The sequence below is a fragment of the Nicotiana sylvestris genome, chromosome 11 (genome assembly GCF_000393655.2).
Source record: "Nicotiana sylvestris chromosome 11, ASM39365v2, whole genome shotgun sequence".
Lineage (NCBI taxonomy): Eukaryota > Viridiplantae > Streptophyta > Magnoliopsida > Solanales > Solanaceae > Nicotiana > Nicotiana sylvestris.
In genome coordinates this window covers 152,478,714-152,496,404 of record NC_091067.1, presented here as the reverse complement: position 1 = coordinate 152,496,404, position 17,691 = coordinate 152,478,714, and the positions used below count along the sequence as shown (strand labels likewise).

The window sequence follows — 17,691 nt, the reverse complement described above, 5'->3', positions numbered from 1 at the left end:
CAAACACAAACTATTTCTCGTCAAAAACACTTTTTTTAAAAGTACTTTGGAGAAAAACAAATAAGCTGATTTATAAGCTCCAGACGAGCTATAAATTTAGTTAAACAGATCGCTATGGTTCCAGCGACCTACAAGTTTCATTTTTTTTCAAAATTTTTTAATTAATAGGAGTAACTGCTATTTCCTCAATTTAAAGAAAGTAAAATTAATATTAATATTATATTCTATTCTCCTTAGTCCACCTTTCTTCTCCTCTCTCTCTCATCAGTCATCTTCTGTAGCACTTTTGTGTGTGCGTGTTTTTGCTGCTTCTCTGCACCCATTGCCCAAAACAAAAACAAATAATCAGATCAAACCTTAGATTCTATTGCTTCACTTTTATCAGCTGATCTCTCTCTCTATCAAATTCACAAGCAGTGACGTTTTTTTTTTCTTACTATAAAACTTTCATTTTCAATCGTTTTCACAGTTTCAGCTATCTGGGTCTTGCTAATTTTAGTTATTTCTTAATACCCACTTCAGTTCTTGAATTTTCAATTCACACCCAAAAAAAAAAGGTGACACCCAAAAAAAAAAAAGTTTCACCTTTTTTTTGAGTAGTTGCAAATTGCAATTTTTGGGGGGGCTATATATGATCATTGTAATCAGTAGTTTTCAGTTTTTTTTCCTAGGGCGTTTGGTGAATTTTGAATAGAGCTTGTATTCAATGTGATTGGAATTGAATTTTTTTATAAATGAATGGGAGGGTTTTAGAGATTTTAGGGCTAGTTTTGGAAGTGTCAGACTTTGGTGTCAATTGATAGAATGAATTCAGATGCCAACAGAGCTAGTGGACAAGTTGAAAGGGATATTGAGCAGGTACAAAATAGATTTTTATTTTTATATGCTATAGTAAACTTGCACTTTTTACCATTGTTTAAACAATTGGAGTTTTATTGAGTATTATTGTTTTTTGTTAATTTTGTGTTTTATTACTGATAAGCTGAGTCCAACTAGTTTGGGATTGAGGTATAGTTGATTGAATTGTATAGCAACTGAAGTTTGTTGGGTATTGTTGCTTTTGTGGATTCTATTTTATTTAGATAAGCTGACCCTAACTAGTTTGAGATAGAGGCGTTAGGCTTACAGTAGACAATTGAGGCATAGCTGATTGAATTATATTTTATTATTGATTAGCTGACCAGCTGGTTTAGAATTGAGTAGTAGTTGATTGAAATGTATTTAGTTATTGATAAGTCGGCTCCAACTAGTTTGGAATGGAAGAGCAGTTGATTGAATTGTATTTGGCTATTGATGAGAATCCTTATTAGTTCGGGTTCGCGATAGAAGCATAGTTTGATTTTATTGTATTTCATTATTGGCAATCTCTGGAAACTTGTCGAATGCCCTATTATTTTTAACCTATGTGACTACTTCTTTTTTTACTTATGAGAATGTGGCAATACTTTCTCCACTTCTCATTTTCTTTTTTCGTGGTTTCGTATTTTAATGTTGAGAATATTTGTTGGCATTCTGTGGTGAGAATTCGTAATCAACTTCCTCTTTATGGTTTTATGCAGATGAATCATAAAAGAAAGCATGTTTAATTGAGGCACAATAATTCTGTAATCATTTATACATAGAATAGGAATGGCAAGTAAGGTAATAATACTAGGATAGCATGTTTTACAAAGAATTAGCAATTGGCATGTCATAAAATTGTGTGAATATTGTTGCTGCTGTTGACGTGCCAAGTCATATAAACCTTGATTTTGGTAGCAAGAGCAATGAAGTCATTTTAAGTAATTTCAGTTACCACCTAAATATAACTACTTCTGAAAATTGGGCTATTAGTGTTGCTTGTTCTTTGTTTATTTGTTATGTTCAAAGTCTCTCGACCTTTTAAACTTCTTTTCAGCTTCTATTTCTTATGATTTTCATCAGGCAATAACTGCTCTAAAGAAGGGTGCATACTTGCTCAAGTATGGAAGAAGGGGGAAGCCAAAGTTTTGTCCCTTTCGGTTGTCAAACGTAAGTATCAGTTCATGTTTCTTTATCCTGTGTAAATTACTTTGTATTCTTACCCCAATTTTTTCTTTGTCATCTATGAATATTCTCGTAAGATATCATTTGTACTAGTCAAAATAAAAAGAAAAAATATTTCTCTCTTTATTGTTGAGTGTAGCATGAGGTTGAGATGCAATTTACTCTTCTTTTCCCAATCATGTAGTTTAATATCTATGCTGGCCTTTGCTTTTGTCAATTATGCTACAAAACCGTGATATTTGACACTTGACGTGTAACTCCTTTATTCTATAATTTATTGGGCAAGAATAAGAACTTCTAGGGTCTATCAAGCAGCAGCTAGTAGTCTATCGGGTTCATTTTTTGATTGCCTTAAAAAATCAAATAAATTAATCTGTCAGGTTCTGCCGGAGATGTTTGATAATTGTCTAATTTTTGAGTTAATGTGCTTGATGTGACCCTTGTTTGTATAATACCCCAGTGTAAAATTGGATCAAGGAAGGGCAAGAGAAGGGTTTTAGTATCGTGTAATAGTATAAGCAGTAATAGAGAGAATATTACTATAAAAGGGGTTAGCAAACTATGCATTTCCTATTGTAATTTCCCTCTACATTCTCCGGTTGATTTTACAGCTGCTCTGAAGTTTGCGGAATCTTCAGTTTTGTGTCTTACTGTACATCGGTTACCCAAAATGTGTGTTGCAGCCTATCTACTTGAGAAACCCTTTTAGGTTCTGATCGAATTACCTAATGTTCACTTCACAAATGCTTACTGTATCAGTTCCTTTTACTTTCTATTTCTTCAGAATTGATGTACGTGCGTGTGTGGTGTGTCCATATGAGTTTTGTATTTCAGATAGGAGGATCATCATTCAAACGATAGAAATACTACATGACATAAGGAAAATGTGCATTATCAAGCATGAAAAGTAAGCATCAGTTAGTCCAGGCTCCTTAATCTTTCTGCTACTATGAAAACAATACGTGATATCTGAACTACCTCATACCAAAGACAAGCAAAAGTAGCATTTTATCTATGCAGAATAATATTTAAAGTTGAGTTACAAGCGAAATGCAGCAAAAGTTGGTAATCATATTGTCTTCCGAAGTTCTATCCTGTCATGTTATCCAACAACCAAAACTTTGAAACCATTCATTTATGCTGAAACAAAATGGATAATTTCCACAAACACATACACCTAGAGTGGTTCTTTATTCAGATATGCTGTTTTTCTCATACCTGAGAGAGAATCAACCATTTTTTAGAACGGTACTTTTTACTGTTTAAGGGTGCAGCATGTAGTTCAATGTCATTGAATCCATTTATTCTCTGTTTCCTTCTTCCGCTCTGTCCCAATAGTTGAGCTTCAGTCTCTTGTTAAGGTTTAACGCTTGATGCTGGCCATTTCTGTCTGTCTTTGCTGATGACTTTGGTTGTAACAAAACCTGTGGTTTCATAAGAAGAGTTCTTTCATGCTGCACAGATTGTCTGTCTATACCTTTACTAGAAATTGGATTTGCTGTTGTATCTCAGTTAAACGGAATTTCTTTTCTTTATTAAGTTGAAGTTTGGACTTTACCTATCAAAAGAAGTTCTATCAAAAAAAAAAAAGAAAAAAAATCTGAAGTCTGGACTACTTTGTGTCCTTTGAAATCTAGCTCTAATTGAGAATTAATGCTTTAGTATCTAAAAATTAATTCTGATTGTGGTTGCAGGATGAGTCTGCTTTAATATGGTTTTCAGGTAAAGAGGAGAAACACCTGAAGCTAAGTCATGTGTCAAGAATAATATCTGGGCAGCGCACTGTAAGTTCTCCCCATGGTGAAAAGCCTGTTTCTGTCCTGAAACTTTTTTGATTGGTTTCTCCATAATACGAACAAATCCGTCTCTGTATCTTTTTGTGTGGTATCAGTACTCATGATTGAAGAGTCTATACACTAGAAGGGGAACTTAAGTGATATCTGATGAAGTCACAGAGAACCTTAACACTGTTTGTGAATATATTTATGAACTTGCTAGAAGTTTTGGCTCTCGGCACGCTTCTCTTGGCATAATATTTTATGTCTTCTGTTTGATGTAATAATTTAATTTTGTTAATAAAAACACTTGAGAGTAGATGAAAGATGAGGAAAAAGTAGATGGGTGAAGAATGAATAGGACCAAGGTCCAAACACTGCTAAAAGAAGGTTGCTCAATCCATAGTTGATTTGATTAATTGTGCTGTATGAATCTGTCAGTTTTTGTCTTTCTTGCCTTCCCCCCCCCCCACATCTTACTATAACTGTCAACCATAACAAGGCATCACTGATCTGAATTATTGCTCTATTCCAGCCAATTTTTCAAAGGTACCCACGACCCGAGAAGGAGTATCAGTCATTTTCACTTATATACAATGACAGATCACTGGATTTGGTAAGACTTTCATTAGTAACAGCTGTGTCTTTCATTTAGAGAAAAAAATTTATTGTGATTTTTGTTGCTTTGTATTATCCCCTTTTTGTCAGATAATGGTTCTTGCACCAAATTCATCACACCTTTGCTTGTCCCTTTCTCTTTTTAGATATGTAAAGATAAAGATGAAGCGGAGGTTTGGTTTAGTGGTTTGAAGGCCTTAATTTCTCGTGGGCACCAGAGAAAATGGAGAACAGAATCAAGGAGCGATGGAATTTCTTCTGGTGCTACTAGTCCTCGAACATATACACGAAGGAGCTCTCCTCTGCATTCTCCATTTAGTAGCGGTGACAGCTTGCAGAAGGTACCATAGCATCCACATGTCTACTTATGCATATGCAGATGAAATGTATCCGTAAATTTTTCATGTTTATATTTTGTTTGATTTCCCTCTCTGAGATTTTGAATGAGATCCTACATGTCCTTCAGGATGGTGGTGATCAGCTTCGGCTTCATAGTCCATATGAAAGCCCTCCTAAAAACGGTCTAGATAAGGCGTTTTCTGATGTAATTTTGTATGCTGTACCACCCAAAGGGTTTTTCCCTTCAGATTCTGCTAGTGCTTCTGTTCATTCCTTGTCTTCTGGAGGTTCAGATAGCATGCATGGTCAGATGAAGGGAATAGGGATGGATAATTTTAGAGTAAGCCTTTCAAGTGCAGTTAGCTCATCAAGTCAAGGTTCTGGTCATGATGATGGTGATGCTTTGGGGGATGTTTTTATATGGGGAGAAGGCACTGGGGATGGTGTCCTAGGTGGTGGACCTCATAGAGTTGGCAGTTCTTTTGGTGCAAAATTAGATTCTCTGTTTCCCAAAGCTTTAGAGTCTGCAGTGGTATTGGATGTTCAAAATATAGCTTGTGGTGGCCGACATGCAGCACTTGTGACAAAGCAGGGCGAGATTTTCTCCTGGGGTGAGGAATCAGGAGGTAGGCTTGGTCATGGTATTGATTCTGATGTTCTGCATCCGAAGCTTATAGATTCACTCAGCCATTCGAACATTGAGCTTGTTGCAAGTGGTGAGAATCATACTTGTGCCGTAACACTCTCCGGTGATTTGTACACATGGGGTGATGGTGATTTTGGTCTTCTTGGGCATGGAAATGAAGTTAGTCATTGGGTCCCCAAAAGAGTAAATGGACCCTTAGAGGGCATACACGTTTCCTATATCTCGTGTGGGCCCTGGCATACTGCGGTGGTGACCTCTGCTGGTCAATTATTTACTTTCGGCGATGGTACTTTTGGTGTTCTTGGTCATGGAGAGAGAAAAAGTGTTTCTAAACCTAGGGAAGTGGAGTCTTTAAAGGGGCTTCGAACTGTACGAGCAGCTTGTGGGGTTTGGCATACTGCAGCGGTTGTTGAAGTCATGGTCGGAAGCTCAAGTTCAAGTAATTGTTCATCAGGAAAACTTTTTACTTGGGGAGATGGTGATAAAGGTAGGCTTGGGCATGGTGATAAGGAGTCAAAACTTGTACCTACATGTGTTGCAGCTCTTGTTGAACCAAACTTTTGCCAGGTTGCTTGTGGACACAGCTTGACAGTTGCATTGACGACTTCTGGTCATGTATATACAATGGGGAGTCCTGTATATGGGCAATTAGGTCATCACCAAGCTGATGGGAAGCTGCCCCGTCGTGTTGAAGGCAAGCTGGCAAAGAGTTTTGTGGAGGAGATTGCTTGTGGTGCTTATCATGTTGCTGTCTTGACTTCTCGAACTGAAGTTTACACATGGGGAAAGGGGGCAAACGGAAGATTGGGTCATGGGGATACTGATGACAGAAATTCTCCAACTCTAGTGGAAGCTTTAAAAGACAAGCAAGTCAAAAGTATTGCTTGTGGTACTAATTTTACTGCTGCTATTTGCCTTCATAAATGGGTATCAGGGGTCGACCAATCCATGTGTTCTGGCTGTCGTCTTCCTTTTAACTTTAAAAGGAAACGCCACAACTGTTATAACTGTGGGCTTGTCTTTTGTCATTCATGTAGCAGCAAGAAATCACTGAGGGCATCAATGGCACCGAATCCCAATAAACCCTATCGTGTCTGTGACAATTGCTTCAGTAAATTGAAAAAAGCTATTGAAACCGATGCTTCTTCTCAGTCTTCTATGAGTCGACGAGGAAGCATGCATCAGGCATCAACTGATATAACAGACAAGGACACTAAGTCGGAAACAAGGTCTCGACCTCAACTAGCTAGATTTTCTTCAATGGAATCCTTCAAACAAGTAGAAAACCGTTCTTCCAAACAGAAGAAAAAACTTGAATTTAACAGCAGCCGTGTGTCACCTATTCCAAATGGTACCTCTCAGTGGGGAGCTCTCAACATTTCCAAGTCTTTTAATCCAGTATTTGGCTCGTCGAAGAAATTCTTTTCAGCTTCAGTTCCTGGATCAAGAATTGTTTCTCGAGCAACATCACCAATATCTAGACGGCCCAGTCCACCTCGTTCTACTACGCCAACTCCAACATTGGGTGGACTCACATCTCCAAAGATTGTTTTGGACGATGCTAAAAGGACAAATGATGGCCTTAGCCAAGAGGTTATCAAATTAAGAGCACAGGTATGTCATTTGTATTTGTGTAAGGAGCAGTCATCTACTTGTGACGCATTTTCCTCAGTTTGCTCCACATATTATCCGTGTTGCTGATGTGAGTTCAAAAACAAAGATTTAAGCTTCTCTATGATTCTAAGAATTTTTGGACACTTTCTGTAATGTGAAGTGTCAAACATGAGATGTGGGGCAAGAAATCCTCTAGAGTTTCTAGAGAACACCATATTCATAGCATCCGGCTGTCTGCTGGGCTTGAGATAACTTTTCAGATACTGTTTTAGTACTTGTGGTCAAAGATAAATGGTTATGCATGTCTATCGTACAATGCTGAGAAACTTCATCCAAGTTTATAAGAAGTATTACTTTATTGGTCGGTTCATTAGAGGTGTCATAAGACATGATAGTGTAACTAAATGGACAGTGAATCAGAGAATTTATTTGAGAGGTAAAATCAGAGAATTATTAGTAATATGTCATCTTGTACTGAATTTTTAACAATCTTTTGCGCCTCCAGGTCACTGATGTATCTTCTTTTAGGCACTATCTTGTGGAATGATCCCCTGGTTGCTGCTTTTCCCTGTTCATTGTATCTGACAGGCTAAAAACCTAACCTAAAGGACAATCAACTGATCAAAATTGCAATCCATCTAGAGATTAAAATAGATCGTTATTTGCAAGAGTGCATGGCTGAATGTGGGAATCTCTTCACTCTTAATAATGACTCTACTAGTCTGCTTCATTGTAGATTGTGGAGGATTACCTTTTAGAAGTTCACACCTGCATAGAAGTAGTATCTACATTTGAACGTGAAACTTAAGTTGCTGTCAAGGCTTGTCTTCTCTGTAAAATCATAGAACAACTAAGATTATCCATCGGCATCTGGCATCCTATCATTTCCCAAAGATGCCTATAAGTGCATCTCTGTGGCATCCTTGCCCAACAGCGGATCCATGGTTCTTTTACATCAATGCAACGTGTATTGCGCAGATCAACTTGACCTTAAAGAGTAACGCTATCATAGAAACTACCTTTTAGGACTTGTGATTGTAGTAGTGAGAGGACAAAAAAAAAGGAGTTAGAAAAACATACTTCAGATCCTTGTATTTGGGCAAGTAGCTTTATTTGGTAAATGCCAGTTGTGGTGAAGAATGGTCGAATACAGTAATTAAACCCAATATATACCTGTTTCTGTACCATCTTGGTACGAGTTCAATAAAAGATCTTACCTACCCAAAAAAAGTAAGTAAAGCCAATTCGTTAGCTTGTGCGGAAACATGTCTCTCATTCATTTGCTTATTTTAAAGAAATATATCTCATCCCAAGAGTAATTAAACTAAAAAAGAAACTCGCTATCCAAAAAACAAAAATAGTAAACTAAAAAAGACATAAAAGAAAGTGTCTCTCATGCCTGTATATATTAGAATACAAAAAAGTTTAAGTAAAGAAAGCCTGTCTCTTTCCTATTCCGAAACGGAAAAAGGTGCAATATCTTGCATCAAGATCTTAATATGATTTCTCAAGCACATCATTTACAATGTAATAGATATGCATTTTATTCTACTAGTCTTTATTTACGTGCGCTGCATGTATATCCCATGATAATTCGTACAAAATTAATTCAAAGATTTAGAAAGGCGAGGAAGTGTATATTTTGAAATGCTTCTTGTGGAAATCGGGAAAAAAAACTTAAAAACTTTGAAAGTAAGTTTATTAGCTCTATAACAATCAAAATTAGTTTTTACTATTTTTATTATGTCACTGTAAAATGAAATGGTGAAGTTTTTTTGCCTTTTTAAGTTGTGGAAGGATGGGTTTATCAATGGATGTTTGGCTTTGCTTTGGAAGGAAAATACTCACGTTAATTTTGACTTAATATTTTACCTTATTTTTACTTTTTCAAAGAAAGAACGAAAAGGGATCTCCACGGGAAGCAAATTTGGGGTCTTGGGGCCAACATCGTGTCACTACGAAACTGAGTTATTTATTTAATCTTTTAGCTTGGAAAAAAGAACAAGAATAGGAACTCCAGAAAAAGAAAAGTTAGGGTCTCTAGGCCAACACCATGTAAGAATGTAATTAATTTTGCTTTAAGAATGATAATAGGTGCATGATGTCTAAATAATGAAGTTTTCGTATTAATTAAAAAGGTCAAATAATGAATATAAGGAGATACTGAAGTTTTTAAATGAATTCTATTTACAAGTCTATCCAAAATGGAATGCACTTATGAAAGATTAAAAAAGGTCTATTGACATGTGTTAGAGTAGTAAAGATAGACACTAGACCTTTGTTTCTTTTTTGCCTTTCTGCGTTCCTCTTTGTCTTTTTGTGTGTTCTGGGAGGAATAGGCAGAGGGGGCAAGAAGGGAATAATTGAGTCATCTACCAGATCAAGGCTTATCCCCATATAAAATGCAATTGGTTACACTAAAAATGTAAGCCTGCTGGAAAGTTGTGAATTATAGTCCATCAATGATCTCCTATTTTGACCGATTTTAATCTCCCGATCAGATACCCTTTTGTATAGAACCATGTACTTTATGATGTTCTCCAGTTTTGCTTAAGTACATCTCGTATGTAAAGATTTTAGGTTCGGATAAATATCAACCAATCATCTTCATGTAAATCCAAATCCAAGTGGAGTCGGCTAGTGAATCTTCTATATCCATTTTGTTCTATTCTAATTTATTACATTCCAATACCGGAGAATTTGCCTCTTTAGGCAAATCAGCGGTGTGGGGACCTTTTTTCCCATTTGGTCCTTCAATTGTGCTAGTTACCCCTTCGGTTGGATATGATCATTTCTAATCTTCTCTTTCTTTTTTTTAAATAAAGATGAATTTTTGTATTCTTGTCCATATTCAGCCTAATATCTTGCATATTCTTGTCCGTATTCATCTTAATATCTTGCATACTTATGGCATTCATCCATGGATATGTTGGGCTTTAAGCCTCAATATTTACTCCTAGATAATATGCATGTCTCAACCATCCTATAAAACTTACTGTTCACCTTTTAGTTATCTTTTTGTCCATGGCATTATCGCACTTTCCATTTCAGGCATCCTTTTTTAAATGCTGTGTTACATCTTATCTATAATGTCATTCTCATATAAGAGTGAGACTAGGATCTAAATTGTTTGTATGTATTTAAGCATCACGATTTTTTTTTAAATTGAATCATCCAAATCAAATGGATGTATTATTCATTAAAAAAAGCACTGTGTTGAACGATCTTCATCATAGGTGGAAAATCTCACGCGGAAGGCTCAACTTCAAGAGATAGAACTGGAAAGATCTGGTAAGCAGCTAAAGGAGGCAATAGCCATTGCTGGAGAAGAGACTGCCAAATGCAAAGCAGCAAAAGAAGTTATCAAGTCACTTACTGCTCAGGTAAGCTGCTTTAGTTTTTATGTCAAAAAGTTGCGCGCGCTCATGATGAAATGTTTCTCAGCGCAAATTTTTTCTGTTTTGAGTTAATGAAATGGGGCAACTCTTATAAATAAGAATGTGTTCCACTTAAAAATTTAATGCTGGAATAGGAGAATAAAGCTTTCATTTACTGTACTAAATTATTACTGCTTAATTTATTAAACAGTCTTTCAAGTAAGATGGTCTAACAACATTTAGATACATATACATATAGGTGTATGACATTTATGCAGTCGTTTGATATAGACACAAATTAATTTCTGTCCAACGAAGTATGTGGTTGTCATTACTCAGAGTATTTCTCTGTTTTGGTCTAGATGCGAGTGTGCACTTTCTTTTGTCATTGTGTTATCAGTTGTGCTAAAACACTTAATAATGCATACTTTTTCTTTTGTGTCTTTAGGTCATAAGTTTTTGTACATCTTGAATGACTACAATCTTATGGCATTTCTCGAATATGCATCTTGGAGTTGTCTTTTTGTTATGTCAAAGTAATTGCATGTGATTTTGGTTCAACAATCGTATTCGATCAACAATCTACTTCATCCTTTTCAAATAGAATATCATTTATTTCTCTCCCAAAACTATTGGGATTTCTTTCGTACCAATGTCCAGCTTCATGAAATCCGAGTTCCAACATTTTTTGTATACCTGCAAAAGTTAAGTGGACCCAAATTTTATATGTGATAAAATTGCAATTCTACTTTTTCTATTGGCAGTTAACCTTTTAAGTTCACATGGAATATAGCTTGCGTGTAAAAGGATGAAGGCACTCAGTCTGTAAAACAACAGAAGGAAAAAAAAAAGTTTCTTTATAATTTGCCGTTCATTTTTTTTTTGGATTTGTTTTAACAGTTCAAGCTTATCATAGTTTAGCTTGTTTTCCCTAGTGGTCAGATTATGTGCGATTGTTCATCAATATCCTTTTAGTGTAGTATTTTTGTTGCCCTTCTATTGAAGATAGAGATGATTTGTAAAGTTATTGAAAACATAATTTTCAGTTGACCTGCCTTTCATTAGCTTCTTTTGCTGATAATCTGTTTTGTCATCTTTATCTTTCATAGCTGAAGGAGATGGCTGAGAGGTTACCAGTAGGTGCTTCCCGGAACATCAAATCTCCTACATCTTTTTCCTTGGCTTCCAATCTTACCACTGGTGATATGCCAAATGGCTGTATTGACCGAGTTCATAGTCAACTAACTTTCCAAGATGTGGAGTCAAATGTATCTAACAGCCAACTACTTTCTAACGGATCAAGCAATGCCAGTAATCGCAATGCTGTTCAAAACAGGCAAGGGTTTCCAGAACCAACCCCAAGAAATGGGGCCAGAACAAAAGAAGGTGATTCTCGTAATGAGAATGAATGGGTCGAACAAGATGAACCAGGTGTATATATTACACTTACCTCCCTACCTGGAGGTGTCAAAGATCTTAAACGTGTTCGCTTCAGGTACGTTAACTATGGCTTAAGGTCATTAAATTTGATGGAATTAATCCTCTGCATTATTCTTGTCAAAATAAATGATCTCCGGTAATTATTCATTTGTTATTTCTGCGGGTAATTACTTTTTCAATTTCTCTGAGCACATTTCAAGGAATATGGTTTGAGCCTGGCCATGCTCTCTCTGTTAAAGTGATCCATCTCTCTTTAGTAGAAATGAGAAAAATATCCTCGTTAGGAATGGCTAGATGATCCCTAATTTTCCTTAAAATGGAAATTATTTAGGATCAGAGTGATATTAATCCAACTAAGTAGAATGCATTCAGTCCTACAAAAAAAAAATGTTGTGTTTGTGTGCTTTTAAACATTTGATGGGTTGATTACGATGACATTCTTTGTGTGAATGCTTTAAGTTGCATATAGCCACTTCTCCATTGGAATCAAAAGACTGATGTGTCCTAAATGCAGTCGAAAACGATTTAGCGAGAAACAAGCTGAACAGTGGTGGGCAGAGAACCGCGCAAGAGTTTATGAGCAATATAACGTCCGCATGGGGGACAAGTCAAGTGTTGGCAGTGTAAGCGAGGACTTACCACATTGAAACATGCTAATAAATTTGTAAGTGATTTTTTCTTTTCTTGACCTCTTCTTTTTCTTCTTCCCTGTCGGAAAATCTCTGCTTTACGGGGAAGATCATATTCATCGCTTAGTTTGGCTTCTCAAATCTGTGGGGTGGTATCGGGGGTTGTCATAAAAAAGAACTAGGAGTAGAGGTTTGCTTCTAAGTTTTCATTAGATTTTTCTTTATCTTCTTATGGCTTGACCTGTTATTTTTCCTTCTTCTTTTTTTTTTCCATTTTTCCCCTCCATAATGGTGTTTGTGGGGAATTGAGGGTGAGAGATGTAAAGTTTTAACTGCTTGCTCTTATTGAGAGTAGCTTCCTTGTAAATTTCTCAAGTAAATGCATCTTCTGGTTTCAAATCCCAACCCTCTTTCTACATTTCCATTTTTGCTGCAAGTGGTTCTGGTTATACAATTACTTAGTACTTGTTTGTCTCTCTTCCTCTCAACTTGTTGAAGCTTGCAGATTTGTTCAGTAATTTATTTATTTTTTGGATAACCTTGATGTCCGGTGCAGCTTGCACGCACCTCCACTAATTCCACGGGATACTGATTTGTTCAATATTTTGTAAATGCAAACTGACTGCTGCTTGTTTGAATCACTCTGCGCATCATTGTTTGAAGCACAGGCTTCACCCATGAAGCGACAACCCCTAGCTTCTCATCGCTTCGTCGTTTTAAGCAACGAAACGATGGCTTTTAATTGTACTGGTTGTATGGCAATGCTACTGTTCGTCCAAAAGTAACTAGTACTATGTAGTAACTCGTGTATGTTAAGTGGCAGGATGATGTTTTCCTATTAATAAAACCTAGAGGTGACTATTTTATTAAGCAAACAAAGGACAATCTTGAGGAGATTCAGACCTGCAAATTATGTTTGGGAGAAAGATAATATGCGTGCAAATTTTGTTTCACATAAAGAGAGAAACTTACCAGTCCATGCGGTGACATTTTCGCTATAAAGAAGTTGCAACTCAGGACACAACTCGCAATTCGGATCACAGTTGGGTGGCAAACAAGGGGATCAGGTCCGATATGAGCGGGTCGAAAATAGATAATACAAAAATGGATAAAATATCTAACCTGGATAAAAAATGGGTTAATCAGGGGATACTATGGATATCCATATTATTTATGGCTTCTTGAATGTGATGGAAGATCATCTTTCAGATAATTCTTACTCTTCCAAACTTGATAAATTACCAATTCGAGTCTTTACAAACGTAAAAGTTAAATCCATTAGTTGACCATTTTTAAGTGGATGATATGAACTTCATCGATATTTAATTCATATCTAAAAAGTTCACTTTTAGTAGAAGTAATCTCCGTAAGCGTTAAAGGGGTTGGCGCTTGAGTAGATGAAAAACGCAAATTTAAGCAAAGTTAAAATGTGAACGTCTACGCTGCTCTCTTAACATATGTCAATAATCATTTAAAAGGAAACAAAACATTATGGCATTACTCATTCAAGGTTTAGCCACGGCTTAGCTCAGGACCTCACTACGCGTCGTAGACTTAACTTCTTACCAACCCACAAAGGGTTGTGAAGCTGGAACAAGTACGAAGAATGAATCTATATCTGTGCACCATTGCATACAAGGTTTTACCTATATCTGTGCACACAATGAAAATGTATCAAACTGCAAATCTGGAGTTACCATTCCAACGCGCTATAAAACTTTTTCCCTTCTCTTTACCTTGTTATCTTTTTGATGTTTATTGTTACATGACGGAAAAAGCGGAACGAGGTAACACCATAGCCTACCAACTGAGCCATAAACTGCAGCTGAAATGTTAGAGAAAAGCTCGATTATGAATCACCAACTTAAACATCATCACTTAACTGAAATACACAAAAAAAATATTGGAATTGCACAGGCACACTAGTCTGATAACGACTCGGATAATCAGAAATTTTAACTGCAGCTAGCAAAGATATGCTTAGTAAGACTTTCCACAGTGTATCAAGCTTCCAGCACCCAAGAAGAGACCAAAAATGGCTGCACTGCCCAAAGTAGTTTGTCCTATGTATCTGATTTTCATAAGGCCAGGCACCTGCAATTTCCATTAAAGTTAACTGGTATCATTAGGCTAATACATCGAAGCAAATTGCATTTAGCAGCAACACTTTCGAATCACATTCTCCACAATAATAAGTCTTAAACTTTTTTCCAAAATGGCAATATGGGCCAATTCATGTGCACCTCGACTATTCCACCGAGTACCTGTTACTTCCCACCACCATAAGCATCAAATAGTTTTCCCTCCAAAGCTTAGGCAGATGGAACGAAATCAGTGTTTTTTTCCTCTATACTGTGACAGTAACTTTATGCTCGCTAAAATGTTCATAACGGACCTCTCTCTCATTTACCAGATCCTTCTGATCTTTCTGTAATGTGTTAAATCTTGCCAACTTTCCAGAAATGAACTAACATCAGAGGAAATTACCAACGGATGCCAATAAAACAAAGATTACAAGTCTGTATGCTTTTACTTGTCATATTTCAGCATCTTAATCATAAATTCTAAAAGATCCATCTCTGTCATCGTCTACTTATCTGCCATTGCCAATTATAAGTTGCTTATAAGATGATATTAGATAAGAATGAGGCTTATGTCCAAAGAGAAAGTTAAACTTATAATTCAAACTGACTAACACATTGGTCAATAAAGATGAACTTTGGATGGAAAAGGGTAAGATGACGAGAACTTTGCATACTCTAGATCAGTAACACTTTGTAATGTGTTTGCTAAACAACACCAGGCATTGAGATCAGACACCCAAAGCGCAAGCTAGCTGATCACTGCGCATATACTGCAATGCATATAGCTATTTCTATACTGTTATAAATTCAACAATGACATAACAAAGGCCCTAATAGTAATTTGTTATCATCGGATCAGAGAGAGAGAGAGAAAGAACTTTACCCTGTATCTAATAGCCTCATAAGTCCCATAAACAGCACCTACAAGTAAATAAATACATGCATCAGATGCAATGTCAATATATTAAATACATTGCTAACATTCAATCTAGTCATTAATGTCGACCTCACTATTTTTCAGATTGAAATCATCAGAGTCAAATACTACTGATATCATTTCTAACAGAGACAAATGTGCTGAGAGTGATGATATGACAAAGTAGTTAATAAAGAATCTGTCACTGATGGCATCACAAAATCAAAATGGTTCTTCAGACACGCCCCAAAAAGGTCAGAACAGATTCCAAGTTCTAAAACCTCAAACCTCCCTATCACAGGATTACCAATCAGCCAAAATAAAGTTGGCAACTGTATACTGTCAACAACTCAGTCAAGAAAGACAGGGCTGTTTAGGAGCTTGGAATTTGGATACACAGCATTTAGTGGGGCTTCAAAATACTCTAGTAGACTTGGATATAACCGTTGCATATAATCCATTGGATGTGGGAAAAAATTGAAATTACTTGTTAAAATGCCTCTACTATAGCATAAGCCCAGACCTCAGCTCACCAAGAACCCAGTTAAATTAGAGCTGATCTTTCTCCTTTTTCAGCTAAAGCCAAAAAACTGGAAGTTCTTTGTTAAAGGGTCTCTACTATAAAATTTACCCAGTGCACTAATAACTTAAAGAAATGACCTCTACACTTAAAGGTGCCGAGCTACAGCATTTCCATTCATTCGTTGCCATACCAAAAAAGAAAGAGCCATGTCCAACGGATAATAAATAGAATAAATAACCCATCAAGCATTTCTCATATAAACAAGAACAAAATTTGAGGTACAAATAGAATCAACATGTAAATTTAAAAAGAAAAAAAGAAATGGAAGTTATTTAAAAAGGGGTCTGAATCTATATTACAACACTTGCCCAATTCACCAAAAACTGAAAAGATATGATCTTTACACATAAAGATGCCTAACTACGGTATTTTCTTTCATTCTTTGCTTAAAAAAAACAAGAAACAGATATATCTAACACATGATAAATTGAAGAAATAACCCATCAAACATTTCTCATACAATAAAGAACAAGACTTTAGAAATAAAAAGAATCATTGACAGGGGCAGAGCCATAGTGTTTGTTGCCAGTTCGACCGAACCAAGTAGCTTTTGTTCAAACCTTGTATTTGTATTAAAAAATCCAATGAATATGTACAAATTAATAATTCAGAACTCAGTAACGTAAAAGGATTATAATCCCAAACCCATAAGTTCAAATCCTAGCTCCCGCCTCTGATCATCGAGCAAATTTAATAATAAAAAAATAACACTTACCCAGTTCCCCGAAAACTGAAAATATATGATTTTTACACTTAAAGGTGCTTAACTACAACTTTTTGATTAATTCTTTGCTCCAAAACATAAAAGAAACAGATATATCTAACCAACAATAAACAGAAATAACCCATCAAATATTTCTCGTATAATAAATACAAATTCGAAGATTAAACAGAATCAACAAGTATTGAGAAATAAAAAAGGGGGTAGTAGGGTTTTTTTTTTTGAAAAAAAAAAATATTGAAAAGGGGTTTTAGGGTTTATTACCAACAGCGCCACCAACTGCACCGCCTACAGCAACCCCAGCAGTTATTCTCGCTAGACAACTATCTTTTGCCATCTCTCTCTCTCTCACACACACACACAGTGACTTTGGTTCTACTTCTCAGAGGGTTTTTGAGAGTTTCGATAAATAAGTCCAATTGGTTATGATATGCAAGTTGCAACCTTATATTCTCAAATTACTCCCTAATTAAGTTTATTTGTTGGAAAAGTTAAGTTAATTTATTTAAAGTGATACCACTTTTATAAATTTTACTATATTAGTATCTATAAACGTGTGTTGCACGTTAATAATGACACATGATGGTTTAAATATTTATTTATATGAAGGAATAATAAATTTAATTAATAAGAAAAATTTTATATATCATACTATAACAATCATCTAAATGGCGAAAAATATTATTACATTACCATAATACGTGAATTCAAAATGAAAGGATATCATCAGAACTTACATAAATGATCAATTTTAGTCATATTAAGTAGATAATTATGTAATGTAGTTTAAAGGTATTTAATGCGATGATATCTTACCGAATACTTCTTTATAGACGGTGTTTGTTTTGTATATATTTCCTTCATGCTTTGATTACTCTGTCATAATCAGAACTCTTGTTGTTGATATTGATATCTCTCTTGAAA

At 35.8% G+C, this 17,691-nt stretch overlaps 2 protein-coding genes across 2 annotated transcripts; one reads left to right on the top strand and one right to left on the bottom strand.

Annotated features, from left to right (window-relative positions):
* Positions 1-249: 249 nt before the first annotated feature.
* Positions 250-12,868, top strand: LOC104218296 (PH, RCC1 and FYVE domains-containing protein 1). The gene is made up of 9 exons (XM_009768752.2): positions 250-858; positions 1,924-2,010; positions 3,720-3,809; positions 4,336-4,416; positions 4,565-4,759; positions 4,885-7,017; positions 10,254-10,400; positions 11,504-11,889; positions 12,349-12,868. Exons 1-9 carry the CDS (start codon positions 805-807, stop codon positions 12,479-12,481), a joined length of 3,306 nt encoding a protein of 1,101 aa, XP_009767054.1. The 5' UTR covers positions 250-804; the 3' UTR covers positions 12,482-12,868.
* A 1,305-nt stretch (positions 12,869-14,173) lies between these two features.
* LOC104218297 (uncharacterized) lies at positions 14,174-17,186 on the bottom strand. Its single transcript, XM_009768753.2, has 3 exons — positions 17,032-17,186; positions 15,431-15,468; positions 14,174-14,557 (listed from the first exon to the last, which is right to left on the bottom strand). The coding sequence occupies exons 1-3, from the start codon at positions 17,102-17,104 to the stop codon at positions 14,444-14,446; spliced, it is 225 nt and encodes a 74-aa protein (XP_009767055.1). The 5' UTR covers positions 17,105-17,186; the 3' UTR covers positions 14,174-14,443.
* Between the last annotated feature and the right edge of the window lie 505 nt (positions 17,187-17,691).